Genomic DNA, 25,242 nt, shown 5'->3' with positions numbered 1-25,242 from the left:
CCTCCCGGTCCCTGTGGGGGCGCTGTTGCGGCCAGGCCGCACTGTGGGGGGTTGTGGGGGTCCCTGAATCCCTCGGTAGTGTTTGGTGTACCTTTGGGGGTGCAGGCATGCTTGTGGGGGCCGCTGCGGTACAAAATCGCGGGGCCGCCATTTTGGGTGTGGGCTGGCTTCTCTGGCTTCACTATGGGCATTCAGCAGCCATTTTTCCCTATAGTGTTTTGGGCCCTTCGGGCGCCATCTTGTGTGTGGCAATGTAGTTATACATGTGTTCGGCGGCCATTTAACCTGGAGCCTCCCCATTACTTTACATTGGCAACCATTTTTCCTTGGCTCAAGTCCTATTTTGGCCTCTAGCGGTGTGACATCATTTCCTTTCTTCAGACACTCGGATCGTGCTGCAAGCGTGGTAATTGTACAGCTACACTTCTGGTGGGCTTTTTCTGTTTTTTTTTTTTTTTCAGGGGATATTCCTTTGCTGTCAGTCATTTTCCTCACTGGGTGGTCTCTCAGGCTAGCCCTCATTGCGGTGGGATTCGCCGCTGTCACGGATTTAAAGGGCCAGCGTCAAAAAAATTTAATGGAGTCCCAGGACAGCAAATTCCCCCCAGCTCTGGTGGAGGGTTCAGGTACGCCTGAATCCTCTGCAGTGGGCTCCCTTACTGCGGCACTTGCGACTTTAGCATCCAAAGTGGACCTGTTGATGTCTGAGCGGGCTTCTAAGAAAAGGCCTAGGCTTTCTCATTCTTCTGATTCAGAGCTAGATATGGTTGCCATGGACAGTGTACCCCCTGAAGGGTCTCAGTCGGACGGAGAGGCGGAGGATGAGGAGGGGGACGATCACCCCCCCGGGACGGCCAGGGAACGCGCGGCTTTGTCTGCGCTTATTAGTTCTGTTAAGGAAATACTACATTTAGAGCATGAGCCCCACCCGCCGGGTAAGCTGTCTTCCTTTGGGACCCGCAGAACCCAGAAAATGGCACAAGTGTTTCCTTGTCCCGCTGAGTTTCACGAAACGGTGAACGAACAATGGCGCAATTTAAAACGCAATTTTGTGGTGCTAAAGTGGTTTCAGTACCGTTATTCTTTTGCGTCTCCTACGGATTCGCACTGGACTGTGGCCCCTAAGGTGGATCACACAGTGTCCAGGTTGAACAAAGCCACTCTAATGCCTGGATTCTCCGGTGTTTAGGGACCCTACGGATAGGCGGGTGGAGTCTCTTTCTCGTCACTCCTATATGGTGGCGGGTTCTTTGATGAAACCTATTTTCGCCTCTGTGATGGTCTCTCAGGCTGTGGTAGAGTGGCCAAGGTGCTCAAACGCACCCTTGTGGCTGATTCCGGTCCTCCTGCTACTTTGGAGATGGTGGACCAAATTATTCAGGCTGTTTTATACCTGTGTAACGCGGCCTTGGATGAGGCCCCTTTAGTCTCACGACTATATCCTGTTGCAGTGATCCGCTGTATGGTGTGGTTGAAGAGCTGGTCGGCTGACCAGACTTCCAGGAAGACGGTGTCTGACATCCCTTATGCAGGGAATCGCCTTTTTTGGGGACTCCCTGGACGAGTTGGTTAAGGGGGTCACTGGGGGCAAAAGCACTCTGCGGGGCCCTTCTTTTAAACCAAATCAGGGGTCCTTTCGTGCCTTCAAGGCACAGGACAAGGGCAAATCCTTCAAAGGCGCTGGTGGCCAGAAGAAGCCTTGGGCGGGTAAGCCAAAAGCTGCCCACGCTGGCACGGCGGCCCAGTCCGCCTCAACCCGAAGGGGCGCTCTCACCCGTTTCAGGGGTGGGGGGACGTCTGCGAGATTTTCCCGAACCTTGGATGTCCCAGATTCTGGACAGGTGGGTTCAGGAAATCATTCGATCAGTGTACAAGATCGAATTCCTATCGCGTCCAGTGGGACAGGTTCTTTCCCTCAAATCTTCATTTGACCCCAGATCATTTACAGGATCTCCAACGGGCGGTTCAGGATCTCACCGCCCAGAGGGTGATTGTCCCGGGGCCTCATCAGGACAGATTTCGGGGTTTTTACTCTAATCTGTTCACAGTGCCCAGAAAAGAGGGCAAGGTGCATCCGATTCTGGACTTGAAATCTCTGAACCGCTTCGTGCGGGTTCAAAGATTCCGTATGGAATCCCTTCGTTCAGTGGTAACCTCCCTGAGCCCGGGAGATTTCCTGGCTTCAATCGACCTCAAGGATGCGTATCTACACATCCCCATATTCGAGGGTCATTAGAGGTATCTCCGGTTCGCAATCGCGGAGGAGCACTATTGGTTTGTGGCGTTACCCTTCGTTCTCGCTTCGGCTCCAAGGGTGTTTATCAAAGTGGCCCTGTTGCGGGCGCAGGGGATTGCGATCATGGGTTATCTGGACGATCTCCTGTTAAGATCGAGTTCCAGTCCAACTCTGTCGCGCGATCTGTCCACCACGGTTCAGACGCTCCAGGAGTTCGGATGGACCATCAACTTTCAAAAGTCGACATTGTCCCCTTCTGTTCATCTCCCTTACTTGGGGATGGTCCTGGACTCCGCTCATGCCAAAGTTTTTCTGCCGGAGGACAAGCTCCGGACTTTACAGAACGAGGTCAGGTCCCTCAGGGACAACGAATCCTCCTCACTCAGGACCTGCATGCGGTCCCTGGGATTGATGGTGTCAGCCTTCGAGGCGATACCGTTTGCACAGTTCCACACACGATCTCTCCAAGCGGAGATCCTGGCCAAGTGGGATAGGCATCCTCAGTCCTTGGAAAGGAGGATATCTTTGAGTCGCCAAGTCAGAGAGGATCTTCTGTGGTGGCTCCAGTCTCCGGCTCTGACCAAGGGGAAATCCTTCCGGCCGTTGTTGTGGACTGTGATCACCACGGACGCCAGCCTGTCGGGCTGGGGTGGCGTTCTGGGCACTCTGTCTGCCCAGGGCGTTTGGTCGGAGGAGGAGTCCTCCCTGCCGATTAAATATCTTGGAACTGCGAGCGATCAGACTATGCTTGCTTCATTGGTCGGATCATCTTCGGGGCCGCCCTGTGCATGTGCAGACGGACAACGCAACTGCGGTGGCTTACATCAATCACCAAGGGGGCACCAGGAGTGCCCGGGTGGCCCAGGAAGTGACCAAAATTCTGTCTTGGGCCGAGACGCAGGTCCCGGCGATTTTGGCAGTTCACATTCCAGGTGTGGAGAACTGGCAGGCCGATTATCTGAGCCGCCAGACCCTGGACCAGGGGGAATGGTCCTTACACCCGGAGGTGTTTCAGATGCTGTGTGCGCGTTGGGGATCCCCGGATGTGGATCTGTTGGCGTCTCATCTAAACAACAAGGTGGGAAGGTTCGTGGCAAGAACGCGCGATCCTCTGGCAGACGCCTCGGATGCGCTGGTGGTGCCTTGGAATCGGTATGTCTTCCCCCCGATTCAGTTGTTGTCCAGGTTCCTTCGAAGGTTGGTCTCTGAACCGAAGTCGGTGATTCTGGTGGCCCCGGACTGACCACACCGGTCTTGGTACGCGGACATCATATAACTAGTCGTCGAGCCTCCCTGGCGGCTCCCGTTATAAGACGATCTGCTGTCTCAGGGGCCGATCTTCCATCCTGCTTTACAGTCGCTGGCTTTAACAGTGTGGCTTTTGAAAGCCAGGTCCTGAGAGATCGGGGTCTCTCGTCAGGGGTCATTCCTACCCTACTCAAGGCTTGGAAGGCCTCGTCCGGTAAGATCTATTACCGTACCTGGAAGGCTAATTTTGCCTGGTGTGAATCGCAGGGTTTCCATACTCGCTCCTTTTCGTTGGCGAGGGTGTTAGCCTTCCTACAATCTGGTGTGGACCAGCGTCTCGCGCTGACCACTATTAAGGGTCAGTTGTCTGCGCTGGCAATTTCCAGTGCCCTTTGGCGTCAAACTCTTTGATACGCACCTTTATTCAAGGGGTGCGTCATCTGGCTCCCCCTAGGAGAGCGCCTTTACCTCCTTGGGACCTGAATTTGGTCTTTTCCGTTTTGCAACGTCCTCCATTTGAGAACATCAGGGAGAGTCCTCTGCCTGTGCTGTCACGGAAGGTTGCCTTTCTGGTGGCGATCACATCTGCCCGCAGAGTGTTGGAGTTGGTGGCCCTGTGTTGCCGCTCCCCTTACCTGTTTGTTCATAGGGATAAGGTGGTCTTGTGACCTCACCAATCTTTCCTTCCTAAGGTGGTATCTGATTTTCATCTTAACGAGGACATTGTTTTGCCTTCACTGTGTGCGAATCCTAAGCATCCTAAGGAGTTTGCTTTGCATTCCTTGGATGTAGTCCGGGCGATCAGGGTGTACCTGTTGTCTACTGAATCCTTCAGAATGTCGGATTCTCTTTTTGTCCTTCCCGAGGGCCCTCGGAAGGGTATGGCTGCGTCTGCGGCAACCATTTCAAAAAATATATCAGACACACGATTGTACAGGCCTATTCAATTAGGGAACGGGTGCTGCCCTTCTCTGTCAAGGCGCACTCTACCAGAGCGGTAAGTGCGTCATGGGCCTTTCCGACATCAAGCTTCGGTGGCCCAGGTGTGCAAGGCAGCGACTTGGTCGTCCGTGCACACTTTTTCCAAATTTTACAAACTTGATGTTTTGGCATCGGCAGATGCCTCCTTTGGCCGCAAAGTGCGATAGTGGCTTGAGGGGGACATGACGTTAGCCTGTCCCCATCTGTTGGGGTTTGTTTCCCCTTTGTTGATTTGCTTTCCTGGGTTTGTTTGCTCCTGTTGAGCTTTTCTGTTACCCAATGTTTTTACCTTTCTGATTCAGATACAGTTCCTTTCTCTGACCTGGGTGCTGCGTTGCCTTTGTGACGGTTGCGCTTCCCACCCCTCATGTCTACACTGCTTTGGGACATCCCATAAGTGAAGACTGTATGAGTAGGCGGTGTCAGAGAAACAGCCATGCTGCAACTGGCGACTCTGCCAGTACTTCTAATGGCCGCAATGGACTCAGGCCATAGACTCATTGTCAGTGAAATGGCTGTGCTGCAAACTGGCAACTTTGCCAGTACTTCCCATGGCCGCAATGGACTCAGGCCATAGACTAATTTACTGGCCTATAAAAGGGCTCTGCTCAGCCCATCAGATTGCTGGATTGTCTTCAGCTCTTCCTGTTTCCTGTGCATTGCTACTTCCTGGATTCCAGTTGACCCGGCTTGTTCCTGACCTGTCTGCTCTCTCTCCTGGCTTTGACCCTCGGCTTCGTCTGACCATCCCTGCTCCAGTTTGGCTCTCCCGTTATCTGATCTCGGCTTGGCTCACGGACTTGCTTCCTGTCTACCTGCCCTCCAGTACCTGATCTTGGCTTCTCCACGGACTTGTCTGCTTCTGGCTTTCCTACTATACGTTTGGCTTGCACCTGTTGCAGCTTCCTGTGTTTGACCCCCGGCCGGCCTTACACCTACTGCCTGGTTGTTCCTGGTTCCTCCTTGGACTGTCCGGTGTATTCCTGCCCAGCACTCTGCTAGAGACCGCCTGTCTACCATCTGGACTCTGCCGGCAACCAGTGCTTCTGTGGGCGTTACACCCTCTGTCTCAACCCCAGGGGTGTGCCGCACTCAGCCGCAAGGGGAGCCCTCTCTGCATCTCGGCCTCGGATCAGGTGCGTGACAGTACAATCCAGCCATGTCAGAGGCCGACAGAGGTGCTTCCCCAATTGAGGCTTTGTGCCAGCAAGTCACCGCCCTCACTCAGGCAGTGCAAAGACTCCAGGAGGGTTATTTCCAGTTGGAAGGTCGCCTGCAACACCTGGCCGTTTCGCCTCCTACAGACTCCAATCAATCGCCTGCCAGCACCTCTTCATCCCCGTTACCACAAGGACACGCTAGCTCCGCCCACTCCATGCTAGTCCCGCCTCCTGAACCACGAGTACCCACGCCTGAGCGATTTTCTGGATATAGAAAGAAGTTCAGGGCCTTTAAGAACGCCTGCTTGCTGCTATACTTGGCCTTGCAACCCCGGACCTTTTCTCTGGACTCTGTGAAAGTGGGGTTCATCATCTCTTTGCTGTCTGAAGAACCCCAAACCTGGGCTCATAACTTAATGGAACAGAAGAGCCCTGTTCTGGACTCTGTGGACACATTCTTTGAGGCTATGGCTCAGCTTTACGACGACCCCCAGCGCACGGCCACCGCAGAGGTCGCCCTACACTCCCTGCTGCAGGGCAAGCGCCCAGTGGAGGACTACACGGTTGAATTCCGTAAATGGTCTGCTGACACTGATTGGAATGAGGCTGCTCTCAAGTATCAGTTTCGCCAAGGACTTTCTGAGACATTAAAAGATGAGCTGGCTCGAGTGGAGACCCCCGCTACCCTTGAGGGTCTCATACAACTCGCCATTCAACTTGATAGACGTCTGCGGAAGCGACGCTCGGAGCGTCTCCAAACATTCCGGCCTACCTGGATGCTTCCCAAGATCTCTTCTGCTTCACCTGCACCTCCGGTCTCTTCCCCCATGGCAGCATCTGAAGGGGAACCTATGCAGCTGGGCCTGGTCCGTTCCTCCCTGACTCCTGATGAGAGACTACGACGTCGGCAGGCCAACCTATGCCTCTACTGTGGCGGGGCTGGACATTTTCTTCGGAACTGCCCCGTGAGACCCAGTAAGCCTTACTCTCAGCCCCCATTTAACTGCCGAGTTTCTGAGCTTTCGCTCTCACCTTATTCTCCCGGTCTCCTTACAGGTGGCAGAAGGGGAGGTCCAACTTCGAGCCATCGTTGACTCCGGGGCCTGCAGCTGTTTTCTGGACATTTCTTTGGCCAAGAGACTCCATATTCCTCTTTTCCCTAAGACACAAAGGCTCAAGGTCCATCTCGCCGATGGGTCCCTACCCAGTTCCGGACCAGTTATCCTAGAGACTGGACCCATCCTCACCACAGCAGACTCCAGTCATCAGGAGTTCATCCGTTTTGATGCCCTTTGTTCCCCCATGTTTCCCATCATACTGGGACTTCCTTGGCTGCAAGCCCATAACCCCCAAATCGATTGGGCCAAGAAGGAACTCAACTTTTCTTCTGCCTACTGTCAGCAGCATTGCTTCCCTCAAAGACCTAGTGGGCCTGCTAGTTGCTTGTCTGTTCAACCAACACCTGAGCCACTCCTGGATATCCCACCTGCTTACCAGGACTTCAGGGACGTCTTTGACAAGAAAAAAGCCGAGGTCCTTCCTCCCCATCGGCCTTACGATTGCCCTATAGAAATGCTTCCCGGAGCCGAGATCCCGTTTGGAAGGATATTCCCCCTTTCTGAAAAGGAACTGGAGGCCCTACGAGTCTATATCGATGAAAATTTGAAAAAGGGGTTTATTCGCCCATCTTCTTCTCCTGCAGGTGCTGGTATATTCTTTGTGGAAAAGAAAGATGGCACCTTGAGACCCTGTGTGGACTATAGAGAGCTGAATAAGGTCACTATCAAAAACCGGTATCCGCTCCCCCTTGTCCCCGAACTCTTCCAGAGGTTCCGGACCGCCCAACTCTTTACCAAGTTAGACCTGCGGGGAGCTTATAACCTTGTCCGGATACAGGAGGGAGACGAGTGGAAGACCGCATTCAGAACTCGTTTTGGACATTATGAATACCTAGTCATGCCCTTCGGCCTGTGTAATGCCCCAGCCACATTCCAGCACCTGGTAAATGATATCTTTCGGGAGTTTCTTGACCACTTCGTCATCGTATACCTTGACGATATCCTCATTTTTTCTGCCTCACTGGAACTCCATCGGGTTCACGTTAAAAAAGTCCTTTCTACCTTGAGAAAACACGGACTCTATGCCAAGGCGGAGAAGTGTGACTTTGAAAAGGGGTCCATCCAGTTTTTGGGACTCATTATTTCCACCGATGGGATCGCTATGGACCCACAAAAAGTGAAAGCGATCCTAGATTGGCCTGCTCCTTGTGACAAGAAAGGCGTTCAGAGATTCGTGGGCTTTGCTAATTTTTACAGGCGTTTTGTGAAAAATTTTTCTTCCATCATCTCCCCCATCACCCAGTTAACCCGCCATCAGTCCCGATTTCTGTGGTCTCAGGAGGCCCAATTGGCATTTGACAAACTTAAACAGCTGTTTATTTCTGCACCCGTCCTACAACACCCTGATCCGGCTCTGCCCTATGTGTTGGAGGTTGATGCCTCGGAAGTGGCCACCGGGGCAATCCTGTCGCAACGTCAAGGGCCCAAATCTCTTCTCCATCCTGTGGCCTTCTTTTCTAGGAAAATGTCACCTCCGGAGAAGAATTATGACGTTGGCGACCGAGAACTGTTGGCCATTAAATTTGCACTAGAAGAGTGGAGATATCTATTGGAAGGAGCCACTAATCCTATTATGATCTTCACGGACCACAAAAACTTGGAGTACCTCAGGACTGCCAAACGGTTGAGACCCAGACAAGCCCGATGGGCGCTGTTTTTCTCCAGGTTTAACTTCCATATTTCTTATCGACCTGGCTCCAAGAATGGAAAAGCAGATGCTCTCTCCCGGATGTTTCCGGATACCCCAGAAACAGCAGAACCTGATACCATTCTTTCTGCCCATAATTTTCTCCTTATCCAGCCTGACCTGATGACGGCAATCCGACAGGCCTCAGCCCTTCGCTTGGATCCTGAAGTACCCTCCCTGAAAAAACAGGAAGGGTTGCTGTGGCATCAGGATAAAATCTTTGTCCCTCCCCAAGTAAGACCTCAAGTTCTTAAAATATTTCATGACAGTAAACTTGCTGGGCATTTTGGGGTGCGGAAGACCTTGGAGCTTATCCAACGCTCTTTTTGGTGGCCCAACCTTGGGCAGGATTGCAAGGATTACATCGGCTCTTGTACCATCTGCCAACGTAACAAGGGGTCAAGTACCAAGACTTGGGGTTTGCTAAGACCACTTCCCATTCCTGAGCAACCATGGAAAAAGATATCTATGGACTTTATTGTTGAACTACCCCCTTCAGAAGGATTTTCCACCATCTTGGTGGTAGTGGATCGCCTTTCCAAAATGGCCCATTTTCTACCCATGGTTGGCACACCTTCAGCCCTGGACACAGCCAACATATTCATAAGGGAGATAGTCAGGCTACATGGCCTTCCAGACAACATTATCTCAGATAGAGGAGTGCAATTTACCTCCAGGTTCTGGAGGGATCTCTGTAAATCCCTGTCCATTGAAGTTTCTCTTTCTTCTGCATACCATCCTCAGAGCAATGGGCAAACAGAGAGGACTAATCAAACTTTAGAACAATACTTACGATGCTTTTGCACCTGTTCCCAAGACGACTGGGTCTCGCTCCTCCCCTGTGCGGAATTTGCTTACAACAATTCTCTTCATGCATCCACCAACCAGTCCCCTTTCTGGGCAAATTATGGATTTCATCCCTCCTTTCTGCCTAACACCCTTCTGGAAGCATCAGTTCCTGCTGTCCAAGATCAGATCAGCTTCATTCAAACCAACTATCAAACCCTACAGGAAGCCATGCGTAAAGCCCAGGAGGACTATAAACGGTTTCATGACTGTAAAAGAAAGAAGGGTCCAAATCTCAAGATTGGAGACAAAGTCTGGCTGTCAGCCTTGAACCTTAAACTCTCATGCCCATCCAGGAAGCTCGGGCCAAGGTTCATTGGTCCGTTTGAAGTCAAGAGGGTGATCAATCCTGTGGCTTTTGAGCTGGCACTTCCCGACTCCTTTAAGGTACACCCAGTTTTCCATATCTCCTTACTCAAACCAGTTGTCCCCAGTCCATTTCCTGGGAGAGACGAGCTACCTCCACCTCCTGTCTTGATCGAAGGGGAGACGGAATTTGAAGTTGAGTCCATACTGGATTGCCGAAAGAAAGGGAGACAAACTCAGTATCTTATTAAATGGAAAGGTTACCCCCCTGAAGACAATTCCTGGGAACCCGCTAGTAACCTGCATGCCCCCAGGCTGGTACAGGAATTCCACAGGAGATTCCCGGGAAGCGTGGCCCGGTTGGGCATCCGGAGGCTGCCCCTTGGGGGGGGGGCACTGTCAGAGAAACAGCCATGCTGCAACTGGCGACTCTGCCAGTACTTATAATGGCCGCAATGGACTCAGGCCATAGACTCATTGTCAGTGAAATGGCTGTGCTGCAAACTGGCAACTTTGCCAGTACTTCCCATGGCCGCAATGGACTCAGGCCATAGACTAATTCACTGGCCTATAAAAGGGCTCTGCTCAGCCCATCAGATTGCTGGATTGTCTTCAGCTCTTCCTGTTTCCTGTGCATTGCTACTTCCTGGATTCCAGTTGACCCGGCTTGTTCCTGACCTGTCTGCTCTCTCTCCTGGCTTTGACCCTCGGCTTCGTCTGACCATCCCTGCTCCAGTTTGGCTCTCCCGTTATCTGATCTCGGCTTGGCTCACGGACTTGCTTCCTGTCTACCTGCCCTCCAGTACCTGATCTTGGCTTCTCCACGGACTTGTCTGCTTCTGGCTTTCCTACTATACGTTTGGCTTGCACCTGTTGCAGCTTCCTGTGTTTGACCCCCGGCCGGCCTTACACCTACTGCCTGGTTGTTCCTGGTTCCTCCTTGGACTGTCCGGTGTATTCCTGCCCAGCACTCTGCTAGAGACCGCCTGTCTACCATCTGGACTCTGCCGGCAACCAGTGCTTCTGTGGGCGTTACACCCTCTGTCTCAACCCCAGGGGTGTGCCGCACTCAGCCGCAAGGGGAGCCCTCTCTGCATCTCGGCCTCGGATCAGGTGCGTGACAGTCGGCGACTGTCAGAGGACGTAAGAGAAAACTGAATTTTTGTTAGAACTTACCGTAAAATTATTTTCTCTGAGTCCTCTGACAGTCGCCGCCCCCACCCCTCTTTTGTGGGGTTCTTGGACTATTTACTGCCTGCTACCAAACTGAGTTGGGAATTCTGATAGCAGGGGGGTATTGGACCAGAGGCTGTATGAGTGGGCAGCGACTCTCAGAGGACTCAGAGAAAAGAATTTTACGGTAAGTTTTTTACAAAAATCCAGTTTTTCCCACCCCTCATGTTGACACTGCTTTGGGACATCCCAATGGTCTAGAAGACATGGAGCTGTGTTCGTCAGTGAATGAAAGAGAAAACTGGATTTTTGTCTTACCGTAAAATCCTTTTCTCTGAGGTTCACTGACGGACACAGCACCCGGCCCTCTGTTGGGTTGAGTTATGTGTTTTGACACTGCTTGTTACAAACTGAAGTCCTATAGCAGGAAGTGATGGTATACCCTCTGGGACTGCCTCAGGGCCGTAACAAAAAAGGGTTCCGCCTAGTCCTACTCCTGAAGAGAGAACAGCATAAGTCCATCAGTGAACCTTTAGAGAAAAGGATTTTACAGTAAGACGTTTTTTCCAGCACACCACAAATCGTCTCTTTATCTGAAACATTTCATGAAGAACAATCACATCACAAAGGATGAAGTGCAAAGTTTCCGAGCAATATAAGCCCCATCACATACCTGACAAAAGGGTCTTGCACCGCTTTGAAATGTTGCACTTTGTCCTTTGTGATGCGCTCCTTATTTAGTAAATCTTTCGAACAATAATAGACTTTCCTTGGTGTACGGGCAAATATATGCAATTATGACTCTAGAGGAGTCTCACCTCCTGACCATTCTGGAAGTTTTAACAATAAAGCTTTCTTTGCTGCATTGGACCTTTCTGCTAGAGGTTCATCCAGTTCAGATTGTCCGAAAACACCCTAGTGGTGGCATATATCTACCATCAGGAAGGGACCAGATGTCTCACCATGGCAAGAGAGGCAGGATAGTCCTGTCCTGGGCAAATCTTCATATTCCAGCCTTCTTCACCGTGTACATTCCAGACTGGATAATAGGCAGGCAGACTTCGCAGCTGGCAGAGCCTGGACTCAGGGGACTCTTTCTGCTTCCATACTCAACAACAAACTGGACAGGTTTGATTCCAGGTAGAGGAATCCTGTGTAGAGTAAGCAGTGAATGCTCTGCTCTGAGTGGCTCCGTGAGATAATGGATTGAGGGCGTTCCAGTAACCCTCCCTACTCTGAAATGGCCCAGGTAGATGTGGTATGCTTAACGGTTCAGATTCCTGGTGGATGCTTTGTGTGGCCTACCAGACTGTAAGGATCTTCTGTCTTAAGGACCGATTTACAATACTGCTTTCTGGTCACTGGCTTTAATGGCATAGCTGTTTAAATCCAGATTTTGAGACATTTCTGAATCTTTAAATTCCACAAAGCTAAAAACTAAGAAGGCTGCTTTCTGTAATGTCCCTCTCATTGCATGTGGATCACATACTTTACTTGGTATGAGTCTTAAGATTTCCACCCTTCTACAGCTGGGTCTGAACCAGCATTTTGCTCTCGTCAGGAAGACAGTGGTGTTGAAACGTAAGTCTTCCTTCTTGTCTAAGGTAGTTTCTGCCTTTCACATAAACTAATTGAAAACAACGTCATTCTTACATCCCTCTGCCTGGCTCCAGTCCACCAATTAAAATTTTCTTCTTTTGCCTGAATGTGGTTTAGGATGTGAAGTCTTTATGTTCATATTTTCAGCTACTGCTACTTTCAGGATGAAGGATTCTCTTTATGCCACTCTGGATGAACCCCCAAAAGGTGCTCCTTCATTTAGTTATACCATTTCTAGGTAGACCATTATCGAAGCTTATGGCCTCAAGGATCATATTCCATTATTTTCTACCAAGGGACACTCTACTAGATCTGAGTGCTTTTAGGGCTCTCTGTATTAAAGAGTAACTCCACTTTCGTGGGTAAAAAAAAAAATCAGCAAATAAAGAAAAACCAATATAGCGTATACAATGGTGACACAATTTTTATTGTAATTGAATGTTATTAAAAATTACCTCTCCTTTTCAATCTGCAGCTGTTGTAATTTTCTGAAAATGCAGTGCAATATGGCTACCTGGAGCTGTTCTGTACACAGAATGTGTACTGACCACACCCCAGAAACATAATTTCCTGCTTGTGTGATTGGCTTACCAATTTTCCCAGATGTCTGCCTAAGATACAAGTCAGATTCCTGGCATCCCCTGCAACACAAATGTCATTTTTGGTGAGATACTCGCAGTAGAAACATGTCTAAAGGGATGCAGGCCCAGCAGCTTTCCTCATTAGAGCCCTGCAGCTGCCACCGCTGACAGATAATTATGAAACCACCTTTAACCTACTCAGCACAGAGGAAAAAACATTCATTTCTTCAGAATAACAAAAGGTAGGAATCTGCAACAAAGTTTGTTAAAATCCCTGCAATGTACAAAGATCACCCAGAGGTGAATGTTTTTTTTTTTTTTTCTCAACAAAAGTGGGGTTACGCTTTAAGCAACTGTTTCTCAGATATGCAAGGGTGCCAACTGGTCTTCTGTTACACGTTCTGCAAGTTCTACTAGGCTGACGTTGAGGCTTCAGCTGATACAACCTTTGGGCATAAGGCCCCATAGTTCTTTTTTTTTTCTGGGGCCTGTTGGCATTTGTTTGCGGTGTTATACTGGCCAAGCAAATCCTTTCTCTTTTAATCCATTTAGTAGGTCCCAATTATCTGTGATTTTGCTCTCCGTACTCCTTTGTTACTACACTGAAGCTAGGAGTGGTTATCCTGGGCTTGCCTACAGTAGGTATAGGTGGTAGTGTAACACAAAAGTGAAAGACTTCATGTGTCTCAATAGACTTCAAAAAAAGCTATTACGGTGATTACAAAGATCATATTTCCGAGTTCTTCATAACTTTTTCCTCTTTTTTAGCTATGTATGGAATTGTTGCGGATGATGATAAATGAAAATCGCACAGGTTTTTTACAACGTGCATGTAAGTACAAAATGTAAGACAAGTTCCTCCCCCAGTCCTATTCATCCTTGCTTGTAGGTTGTGTGTAGCGGGAGCTGGTAGCTCTGAATTGCAGAGAAAAAGTTTTTTTTTTTTTTTTTTTGTTTGTTTTTTTGGTAATTTGGTTTATTTATGTATGGAGAAGTGCATGCTTTCATTTTCTATGTATGACCTACCTATTACAAAGTCCCATTTTAATATCCTGTGATTACATGTTTCAAACATGCAGATTGTTGTATATCTCCCCTGCACCGTTGCTCTCTATTATTGTAAGTAATTTAACAAAGTAGAAACTTTTCTATGAAATTATGGTAATCACAAATGTGTGGTTACCTATAGCGCTTGCTAAATTATATCACCCTGGGTGAAAAATATCTCACTTGTTACGACAAAGGTTATAATAAATATTTATTAAATACTGTGCTTTATAAAAAATCTGAAAAAAATTCAATAAATAGTAACTAAAATTCATGTGCACAAAAAAATAATATATGTATGAAAAAACAGTCCTCCTATAGGTATCCACCAATGTGAAAGTTTGTGAAAAATAAATATAAACCATGTGAAAATATTAAAGATGAACAGTCCAAAAAAAATATATTCTATATTGCATATAAAGTGCAGGTGCTTCTTTCTTTTCTTTCCTAGATAGCCCTTCACCGTGGAAATAGATACATTTCAAACTCACCAGACAATATGGGTCCTATATGCCTTTACGGCATTAGGACCAATTTTGCATGAAAAGACCCTTTTCCAGGTCCGGGTACGCTCCCTCCTGGAAAATGAAGCTGCCCCTCTGCAGTACCACTCCACTACGGGTGAGCTCCAGAAACGGGTATGTCTCCTCCAGCCACAGTGCGCCTCCTTGGGATAAAACTCCCCCTGCAGATCACCTCCAGTCACGGGTGTGTAACAAAAGAAAAAAGCCGGATAGTGCAGTATTGTTTTTCAAATGGTTTAATATTGCACACAACCCCGGTCACTCCAAAAAATTTATAAAATATACAATCCCAGTCCTACACGTGGGCTGCAAGTGGAGAGCGGTGACTCTCTCCTCTTGCAGCGGACCGCTCTCCACTTGCAGCCCACGTGTATGACGGTTCTGTTTTGCTTGTTTTATGGATTTTATGGATTTTTACCCACGTCTGCCTCACTAGTTGCTTTTATTGAGCCTTTTTGAAGTGTTTTTCACCTGCTTTTATCACCTTACTGGGATTGTATATTTTATACATTTTTTGGAGTGACCGGGGTTGTGTGCAATATTAAACCATTTGAAAAACAATACTGCACTATCCGGCTTTTTTCCTTTGTTACACACCCGTGACTGGAGGTGATCTGCAGGGGGAGTTTTATCCCAAGGAGGCGCACTGTGACTGGAGGAGACATACCCGTTTCTGGAGCTCACCCGTAGTGGAGTGGTACTGCAGAGGGGCAGCTTCATTTTCCAGGAGGGAGCGTACCCGGACCTGGAGAAGGGTCTTTTCATGCACGATTGGTCCTAATGCCGTAAGGCATATAGGACCCATATTGTCTGGTGAGTTTGAAATGTATCTATTTCCACGGTGAAGGGCTATCTAGGAAAGAAAAGAAAGAAGCACCTGCACTTTATATGCAATATATAATATATTTTTTTTTGGACTGTTCATCTTTAAAATTTTCACATTGTTTATATTTATTTTTCACAAACTTTCACATTGGTGGATACCTATACGAGGACTGTTTTTTTCATACATATATTCATTTTTTGTGCACATGAATTTTAGTTACTATTTATTGAAATGTTTTCAGATTTTTATAAAGCACCGTATTTAATAATTATTTATTATAACCTTTGTCGTAACAAGTGAGATATTTTTCACCCAGGGTGATATAATTTAGCAAGCGCTATAGGTAACCACACATTTGTGATTACCATAATTTCACTATTAGCACCCGCACCTTAATATAGCAGCTGCAATAATATTTACATAACGCACTTTCACTTGATTCATTTATTTTTAATATTAAATACCTTTACTAGGCCTTACACATTTATATAGATTTCCCTCCTTTGGCGCGTGTAATATACTTAGTATATTTTTATACAGAAACTTTATCTATAGACCAAGTTTTTCCCTTTATTTTACGGTGTCTCATCTGGTTTTTGGAGTGCACAGAAATCATGTTAACCCCCAGCTCATTCCTGAATGCGCAGCAGCAAGCAGACGACGGACAGCCCTTTTCATACACTGCGATTAGACTGTATTGGTATCCATTGTTCTGCCTCATGAGAATAAAAAAATTACAGCAGTAATCTATTTAGTGGGCTTGTGTTATTTCACGTTAATTCACATGGATTGTGGTAATTGTGAGGCACCATTCTTTCTATTGTAATCCGGTTTCTAGAATGGCATAGACAAATACTCTCTTTATAGTTGGCTTTGTGTTTTCAGTTTTCTGCAATAGGCCAAGATCTACTTATTATTGTTATTTACTTATAAACTTGTATTATGTGGAAATATAGCAAACTAAGGTAGCTTTTTCTGTGTAGGAAAGTTGTGGGTTAACATAACCTGTAGAGGCAAGCAGTAAGATTGTCATCTCGCATGCCTTTTGTACCATTTTACCAATGTACACTGCCTTGAAAAAGTATCCATACCCCTTAAAATTTCCATATTTTGTCATGTTGCACCCAAAAACATAAATGTATTTTATCGAGATTTTATGTGTAGACCAACACAAAATGGCACATAATTGTGAAGTGGAAGGAAAATGATAAATGGTTTTCAAATTTTTTTTACAAATAAATAACCTAACAATGTTCACAAATAAACAGATCTTAAAATAAAAAATAATCTGAACAATGTGGCATGTAAGTGTACTCGGCCCCCCTAAGTCAATACTTTGTAGAACCACCTTTCGCTGCAATTACAGCTTCAAGTCTTTTTGGGTATGTCTCTACCAGGTTTGTACATCTAAAGAGTGACGTTTTTGAGCATTCTTCTTTGCAAAATAGCTCAAGCTTTCTCAGATTGAATAGAGAGCTTCCGTGAACAGCAATTTTCAAGCCTTGCCACAGATTCTCAGTTGGATTTAGGTCTGGACTTTGGGCAATTCTAACACATGAATATGCTTTGATCTAATCTATTCCATTGTAGCTCTGGCTCTATGTTTAGGGTTCTTGTCTTGCTGGAAGGTGAACCTCCTTCTAGTCTCAAGTCTTTTGCAGACTACAACAGGTTTTCTTCTAAGATTACTATTTAAACATGCTCCTCGATCACACTGATTCATCATCAATTCCAATGCTACAACTGTGCATAAATTATAATAAAATGTTCGCAAAGTCGCAGAAATGGAGGACTTGATTCATCAGGCGCATGATTCCCCTCATGAATTTATCACCACTTGGGCCCTTTGGCTGGACTTTACCTATTCAGATGATTATCGCAAATTGCTGTACTGCTCTGATTACTTTCACATGGTGGTAAGATGTTATACTCACAAATCTAGCAGCTTTCCATACGTAAGCTTGCATGAACCCACCCTTCCCTGCCTCCCTCCCCCCACCCCCCCTTTTTTTTTTCTTTCCCCCAGCTTTCCCTTTCCTTCTTCCAATCTTCTACTTTACCCCTGTCTTCCCTCCAACCCACTTTCCTGTCTCTCTCTTTTCCGTCTTACAATGATCTACTCTTTTCGATTTAACATTGCTCATGGATAGCGCATTACACACACCTGAGACTCGTTACTTGTCTCTTCTTCATTCCCACGCCCCTCTGCTATTATTGAGGGTACTTGAGACTCTCCTGTTGTGACCTCTCCGGAGACTTGGACACAGTTTGATCCCTTTGGGGGTGTCTGGCCTCTGCAGTGGTCCTCGTGTTACGTTATTTGCCTTGACCCCTGGGAACATTTCTAAAACTAAGTCTGGGCTGGGATGGACTTACTTTGGTCTCATTATTGGACTGCCTGCTTTAATTGTTTCACATGGATGTTCTATCTCTGTCTGAACGTAAATCTGTAACTCGTACATGCCTTTTTCGTATGTTCCATGAGCATCTGTCTATTGTTGCATCTTCCATGTTACGTTGTTATTATCGACTGTATCCTTTTCGCGTGTATGTTCACAATTTTCAATATAATGTTTTTAAAAAAAAATTATAATAAAATCGTCCCAAAAAAATGTATTATAATAAGAATAAATAGTCCCAAAGAAAGTCAATTCATATTTGCATTTTTTTTGTACTTCTAATGTGCTGATGTGCAAAAAAATGGAAACTCCAAAGTGCAGCAGTACTCTAAACGATTACACAGTGAAATATGCTTCACACAACCCCCTTTGTGCCTATACTCAGCAGACTGAAAGGACCTCCTAGCAATATTGCATGTGGGTCTATTGCTCTTGACTGGTGAGCGGGGATATATAGTAACTGCAGGTCTTCCAAATCTTCCTAGGTAGGCAGTAGATGTCTAAAGGTCTGCACGGCCTCCACTCATATACAGGATAGACCTTGTACAGTGTAGTGCGTTCTTTTTATTTTTAAAAAGGTTAAAATCACACTTCGTGTTCCAGAGAATAAACTGCTTGCCGGATGTGATGTCCCTAAGGAACCGGAATCTCCCTGGATGTGTTTTGCCCCTCCAGCTTGTTATAAAATACAGGAAACCCCACTGTCTTAGTTACCTAAATAGCCATGTACGGACTTGTTCCGCTCACGTGATTTACAAGTCATATCCTTTTAAAAATGGGTGTACTTGCATGCTTCTATGTTGTGCTATTACAGTAAGTGTTAGAAGACTACAAAACTTACTAAGAGTATCACTCACACCTATACACACTTGCTATATGTGTATCAATGTGCAAAATTATCTTTAAAAGTGGTGCCGTGCTCCAAAATGCTAATGTACTAGTATCCCTTTAAATCTGTTTGCATAGCAATTTAAAAAAAAACGCATAATTATATCAAACCATATAAAGCATTGACAAAACAAACAATACATCAGTCCATAAAGTGTCCACCACTTTTGAATATAATTTTACAAGTCATATCCTGTTGGGTGTACTGAGCTTCATACCCATACATTAGGTTACCACTTCCTACTCTCAATGGTCAGTACACCTCTAACAGGCTCCTTATGCTCACATATTGTTCAGTTTCTTTCTTCTCTGATATAATCTATTAAATATTACATAGTGTGCCCCCTACTAAAAATACTACCAGGGAGACAGAGATGAGAGATGGAAAAGGGTCTGGAACTGCTTAAAAAAATTAAAGAGGTTGTTATACGACCAGCAGATAGAGAGGGGGGATTGGTAATTTTAAACAAAACAGATTACTTGGCAGAAATTAATAGATTGGTAGAAGATAGAGAGATCTATGAGAAACTAAAAGGCAGCCCCTACAAATATAAAACTTGACTAAAACAAATTGTGAAAAGATCACAAAGGGAAGATATAATCAACAAGGAGGCAAGGATGATGCCCCTAGCATTCTTGTTCTATATCAAACACCAAAGATGCATAAATGTAATACAAAACCCCCAGGTAGACCGATAGTAAGTGGGATCGATTTCCCTTTTTAGTAGACTGGGAGAGAATACTTGGACCGTTTCTTCCAATCATTATCACAACAATTTCCAGCATATTTGAAGGATAGCAAAGAGCTTATTAGCTTGTTAAAATCTGTTGATGCAGGAGATGATTGTATTTTGGCATGTGTCAATGTGAACTTTCTACAGTATCTCACAAAAGGGAGTACACCCCTCACATTTTTGTAAATATTTTATTATATCTTTTCTTGTGACATCATTGAAGAAATTACACTTTGCAACAATGTTAAGTAGTGACTTTACAGCTTCTAGAACAGTGTAAATTTGCTGTCCCCTCAAAATAACTCCACACACAGCCATTAATGTCTAAACCACTGGCAAAAAACGTGAGTACACCCCTAAGTGAAAATGTCCAAATTGGGTCCAAAGTGTCAATATTTTGTGTGGCCACTATAATTTTCCAGCACTGCCTTAACCCTCTTGGGCATGGAGTACACCAGAGCTTCACAGATTGCCACTGAAGTCTTCTTCCACTACTCCATGACAACATCACCGAACTGGGGGATGTTAGAGACCTTGCACTGCTCCACCTTCCATTTGAGGATGCCCCACAGATGCTCAATAGGGTTTAGGTCTAGAGACCTACTTGGCCAGTCCATCCCCTTTACCCTCAACTTCTTTTGCAAGGTAGTGGTCGTCTTGGAGGTGTGTTTGGGGTCGATATCATGTTGAAATACTGCCCTGCAGCCCAGTCTCCAAAGGAAGGGGATCATGCTCTGCTTCAGTATGTCACAGTACATGTTGGCATTCGTAGATCCCTCAATGAACTGTAGCTCCCCGGTGCCAGCAGCACTCATGCAGCTCCAGACCATGACACTTCCACCCCCATGCCTAACTGTAGGCAACACACACTTGTCTTTTGTACTCCTCACCGGGTTGCCACCACACACACTTGACACCATCTGAACCAAATAAGTTTATCTTGGTCTCCTCAGACCACAGAATATGGTCCCAGTAATCCATGCCCTTAGTCTGCTTGTCTTCAGCAAACTGTTTGCGGGCCTTCTTGTGAGTCATCTTTAGAAGAGGCTCTCCTCTGGGAAGACTGTCATGCAGACCAATTTGATGCAGTGGCGTCTGAGCACGGATAGGCTGACCCCCCCCTTCATCCTCTGCTGCAATGCTGCCAGCACTCATTTGTTTATTTTCCAAAGACAACCTCTGGATATGATGCTGAGCACGTGCACTAAACTTCTTTGGTTGACCATGGCGAGGCCTGTTGTGAGTGGAACCTGTCCTGTTAAACGGCTGTATGGTCTTGGCCATCATGATGCAGCTCAATTTCAGGGTCTTGGCAATTTTTTTTATAGCCTAGATCATCTTTATGTAGAGCAACAACTCTTTTTCAGTTCCTCAGAGAGTTCTGTGCCATAAGGTGCCACGTTGAACTTTAGGTGACCAGTATGAGAGTGTCATGGAACCGTGACCCACACTGTGCTTGTGTGCTTCCATCGGAATACTGCTTCCTCCAGTCTGAACATAAATAGCAGATATTCTAGCCGTCCCCATACAAAACTAGCCTGAACTTAGCTTGTATAGAACTGGAACTTTTATTTAAAAAACTCACACCAAATATATACCACACATGAGGACATCCCCCTCCTGATCAGATTACCCCATTAGGTCAGGTGCCTGTTTACATTATCCTATGCAGATTAAATTGTGTACTGAAATATAATTAACCTGAACTAATTACCTAGCCATCTGGACAGAAACAATAAGTGAATGGAAATCCACATCTAGACATGATTATAGTTAACATGTTAATTAACTCAGCACTGCAACAAGGCTAAAACAAAGTACATTGCACATTATCCTAAGTATAAACACAAAACCCACAGTAGACAATAGGTGAGTTAATTAGCATAATCAACAATGTGTGGAAGACAGGTGGTTGAGCTGATATTAGCATCTGCTATGAGTCTGACTGTATGAAGCAGTCTAGGCCTAGAGTCCCAGAGTCTTCAAATACTCCTTGAGATATATTGTTGACAAATATTATTGTCCCATTTAAATAATTCAAACCATATTCTCAGTGTTCATTAAGTCCATCATTTTCTCTTACGTCCTCTGACAGTCGCCGCCCACTCATACAGTCTTCACTTATGGGTATTCACCTCTTATCCACAGGAGTAAGCTAGGCAGAAGATTTTGTTAAAAACACAAAACTTTGCATAGACGCACCTACAGGGGCCTGTCCCTCTGGTCCAATACCCCTGGCTAGCCTCATTCCCTATTCAGTTTGTCTTTTGCCTAGATAGGAGTAGGCAGGCTTCCCTGTGCTGGGGCTACAGTCTCAGCCTTTTCTCTGTTTTATTACATTTTAATTTCTGCTAAGTGTGTTTTTCTTTGCACTAATAGCTTTTTATTTGTTCCTGCGCTTAGTCAGACTTCGGAAGACTACAGCGTTGCGGAGCTGGGAATCGGACTGGTTGTCCTGGTGTCCCAGGACAGAGAACCTTATGGAATCCCAGCCTGCCATCGAGCATTTAGCAGGCTATGCGTATGCCCAGGCCTCGCACACGACCTGTCCTGTCCTCAGGGACAAAGCCCGCAAAGTGGCCACTTTCGCTAGGATGTCTCTACTGCGGTACACCGCGTGTAGCTAGCGTCCTGTTCGGCTGACGGTACCCCCGACCGGGGTGGGAGGCTTCCCGTCTTACGGCGGCACCCACGCTATCGCTGGTCGGTGGGTACCATGTTACTCCTCTGACTGTGGCATTGTCTGTCGGGGGGTGTCTGTGGGGCCTCTGTGCTGGGAATGGCGGTCTCTTTTAGTGTCTGTGTTCCCTCATGTCTGTTGGTGTACCTCCCGTGTGTCCCTCCCGGTCCCTGTGGGGGCGCTATATCGGTTATGCCGCGCTGGGGGGGGGGGGTGAGGGGGTCCCTCTCCCCTGTGGGTGTTTGGACTACTTTGGGGTGTCAGACGTGTGTGTTGGGCCCGCTGCGGGTGAAAAACCGCTGGGCCGCCATTTTTAGTGTGGGCAGCTTGCTTGGCTTCATGTATGGGCAATAGCACTCCTCCCTGTAGCAAAATCGCGCCCTTTTCGGCGCCATCTTTTATGTGGCAAGGTCTTTTCTCACATGTGCTCGGCAGCCATTTTCCCGGAGCCTCCCCATAGACTTTCATTGGCAACCATTTTTCCTTAGTCTAGTTCTCTAGCAGAGTGACATCACTTCCTCTCCTCAGACTCTCTGATCGATCCTGCGGCGTGGGTAACTGTATGCACATACTCCTTGGGGTTTTTAAGCTTCTTCTGGTTACTTTTCATGCTGGCTACTATTTCCTGCAGTTTTTCAAACTTGTGCTATTTTCATCCCTATTTCGGTAGAGGTGCGATCCGCGGCTGCCGCGATTTAAAGGGCCAGCGCCATAGAAGTTGTAAGTGTGTTCTTAATGGATTCCCACTTAATGGATTCAGATACTCCTGAATCCTCTGTGCCCAGCCCCCTTACTGCTGCGCTTGTGATTTTCGCATCAAAGGTGGATCTGCTGATGTCTGAGCGCACTTATAGAAAAAGGCCCAGGCCTTCACTTTCCTCTGATTCAGGTTCTGTCATGGTTGCCATGGACAGTGTACCCCCCGAGGGGTCTCAGTCCTCTCAGTAGGGGGGGGGGGACGTGGAGAAGGAGGATGTTTCCCCCGCCTGGTCGTCCAGAGCTCACGCCGCGGTGGCTGCGCTCATTAGTTCCATAAGACACGCTACATTTGGAGGATGAGCCCCACCAGCAAGGTAAGCGGTCGTCCTTTGGGGCCCGCAGAACCCAGAAATTGGTTCAGGCTTTTTCCTGTCACGCCGACTTTCGCAAAATGGTAACTGAACAATGGTGCAGTCTGAAGCGCAATTTTGTGGTACCTAGGCGGTTTGACTACCGTTGTCCCTTTACGTCTCCTACGGATTCATGCTGGACTGTGGCCACTCAGGTGGCCCACACGGTGTCCAGGTTGAACTTAGCCACTTTTATGCCTGCGGAGGATTCTCCGGTGTTTAGGGACCCGGCGCACAGATGGGTGGAGTCTCTTACCCGCCACTGCTATATGGTGGTGGGGGGTTCCTTGCTGAAACCCGTATTCGCCTCAGTTTTGGTCTCTCAGGCTGTGTGGGAGTGGATAAAGCGGATGCTGCCTCCTTCTACGGTTGCCATGGTGGAACAGGTTTCTCAACCTGTGCTATGCCTGTGTGAAATGGCCTTGGAGGAGGTCCCTTTGGTCTCGCGCTTGTCTGCATGCGCAGTATTGATCTGTCGCATCGTGTGGTTGAAGAGCTGGTCAGCTGACCAGTTCTCAAAAAACATCTGACACCCCTTATGCGGGGAACAGACTTTTTGGGGACTCCCAGGTTGACCTGGTTAAGGGGGTCACTGGGGGTAAGAGCGCTCTTCTACCCCAAGTTGCCAAGGGTAAGTTTTTCCGTGGCAAGCGGGGCCCTTCCTTTTAATCCTAACATGGGGTCCTTTTGTGCCTTTAAGGCACATGACTAGGGCGAATCCTTGAAGGCCTCTGGTGGCCAGAAGAAGCCCTGGGCGGGCAAGTCTATAGCCACCCACTCTGGCATGGCAGGCCCGTCCACCATTCAGGACAGATGGGTTCAAGAACTCATTCGGTCGGGGTAAAAAGATCGAATTTCGATCGCACCCAGCAGACCGATTCTTTCCCTCAAATCTTCATTGACCCCAGATCGTTTACAAGATCTCCAACGGGCGTTTCAGGATCTCCTCGCCCAGGGGGTGATCGTCCCGGTGTCACATCGGGACAGGTTTTCGTGGGTTTTTACTCGAATCTGTTCGCGGTGCCCTAAAGTTTCTGAACCGCTTTGTGCGGGTTCAAAGATTTCGTATGGAATCCCTCTGATCGGTGGTGGCCTCTCTGAGCCCGGGAGATTCCTGGCTTTAACGACCTCAGGGCTGCGTTTCTACACATCCTTGTATTCAAGGGTCATCAGAGGTACCTCCGATTCGCAATCGCGATATCAGTTCGTGGACTTTACCATTCAGTCTCGCTTTGGCTCCAAGGGTGTTTACCAAAGCTTTGGCTCCTGTTCTGGCCCTGTTGTGGGCGCAGGGGATCGCAATCCTTGGCTATCTGGTCGATCTCCTGTTAAGGTCGTGTTCCAGTTCAGTTCTGTTGCGCGATCTGTCAACCACGGTTCAGATGCTCCTGGAGTTCGGGTGGGCCATCTATTTCAGAAGTCGACATGGCTCCCTTCTGTTCGTCTCCCTTCGCTGGGAATGGTCCTGTACTCCGCCCATGAGTTTTCCTGCCGGAGGACATGCTCCGGACTCTGCTGAACGAGGTCAGGTCCCTCAGGGACAACGAATCCTCATCACTCGGGACCTGCATGCGGTCCCTAGGATTGATAGTGTGAGCCTTCGAGGCGATGCCGTTTACACAGTTCCACACGCGATCTCTGCTAGCGGAGATCCTAGCCAGGTGGGACAGGCATCCTCAGTCCTTGGACAGGAGGATATCTTTGAGTCACTGGGTCAGAGCGGACCTTCTGTGGTGGCTCCAGTCTCCGGCTCTGCGGAAGGGAATCCTTTCGGCCACTGTTATGGAAGGTGCTCACCACGGACGCCAGCCTGTTGGGCTGGGGTGGCGTTCTGGGCAAAATTGTCAGCCCAGGGCACGTGGTTGGAGGAGGAATTCTCCCTACCAATACATGCCTTGGAACTGAGAACGATCACACTCTGTTTGCTCCGTTGGAGGGATCGTCTTCAGGGCCACCCTGTGCGGGTGCAGGCGGACTACACCATTGAGGTTGCGTACATCATTAACCAAAGGGGCACCAGGAGTGCCCGGACGGCCAAGGAAGTGGCGAGACTTTGCCTTGGGCCGAGACGCGGGTCTCGGCGCTTTCGGCGGTTTACAT

General features: G+C 47.5%; 1 protein-coding gene across 1 annotated transcript in view; it reads left to right on the top strand.

Annotated features, from left to right (window-relative positions):
- Window positions 1-25,242, top strand: part of TOPAZ1 (testis and ovary specific TOPAZ 1) — a gene marked incomplete at its 5' end in the record, with an annotated part of 460,121 nt that overhangs the window by 50,496 nt on the left and 384,383 nt on the right. The window contains one exon of the mRNA XM_082257639.1: window positions 13,704-13,767. Coding sequence (XP_082113765.1) covers window positions 13,704-13,767 — 64 coding nt within the window. The remainder of the gene's footprint in view (window positions 1-13,703; window positions 13,768-25,242) is intronic.

The sequence above is a fragment of the Pelophylax lessonae genome, assembly GCF_965119305.1.
Source record: "Pelophylax lessonae genome assembly, chromosome: 5".
In the NCBI taxonomy this organism is placed as follows: domain Eukaryota; kingdom Metazoa; phylum Chordata; class Amphibia; order Anura; family Ranidae; genus Pelophylax; species Pelophylax lessonae.
The sequence above is the reverse complement of the archived record's forward strand: the minus strand, read 5'-3'. Positions and strand labels throughout refer to the sequence as shown.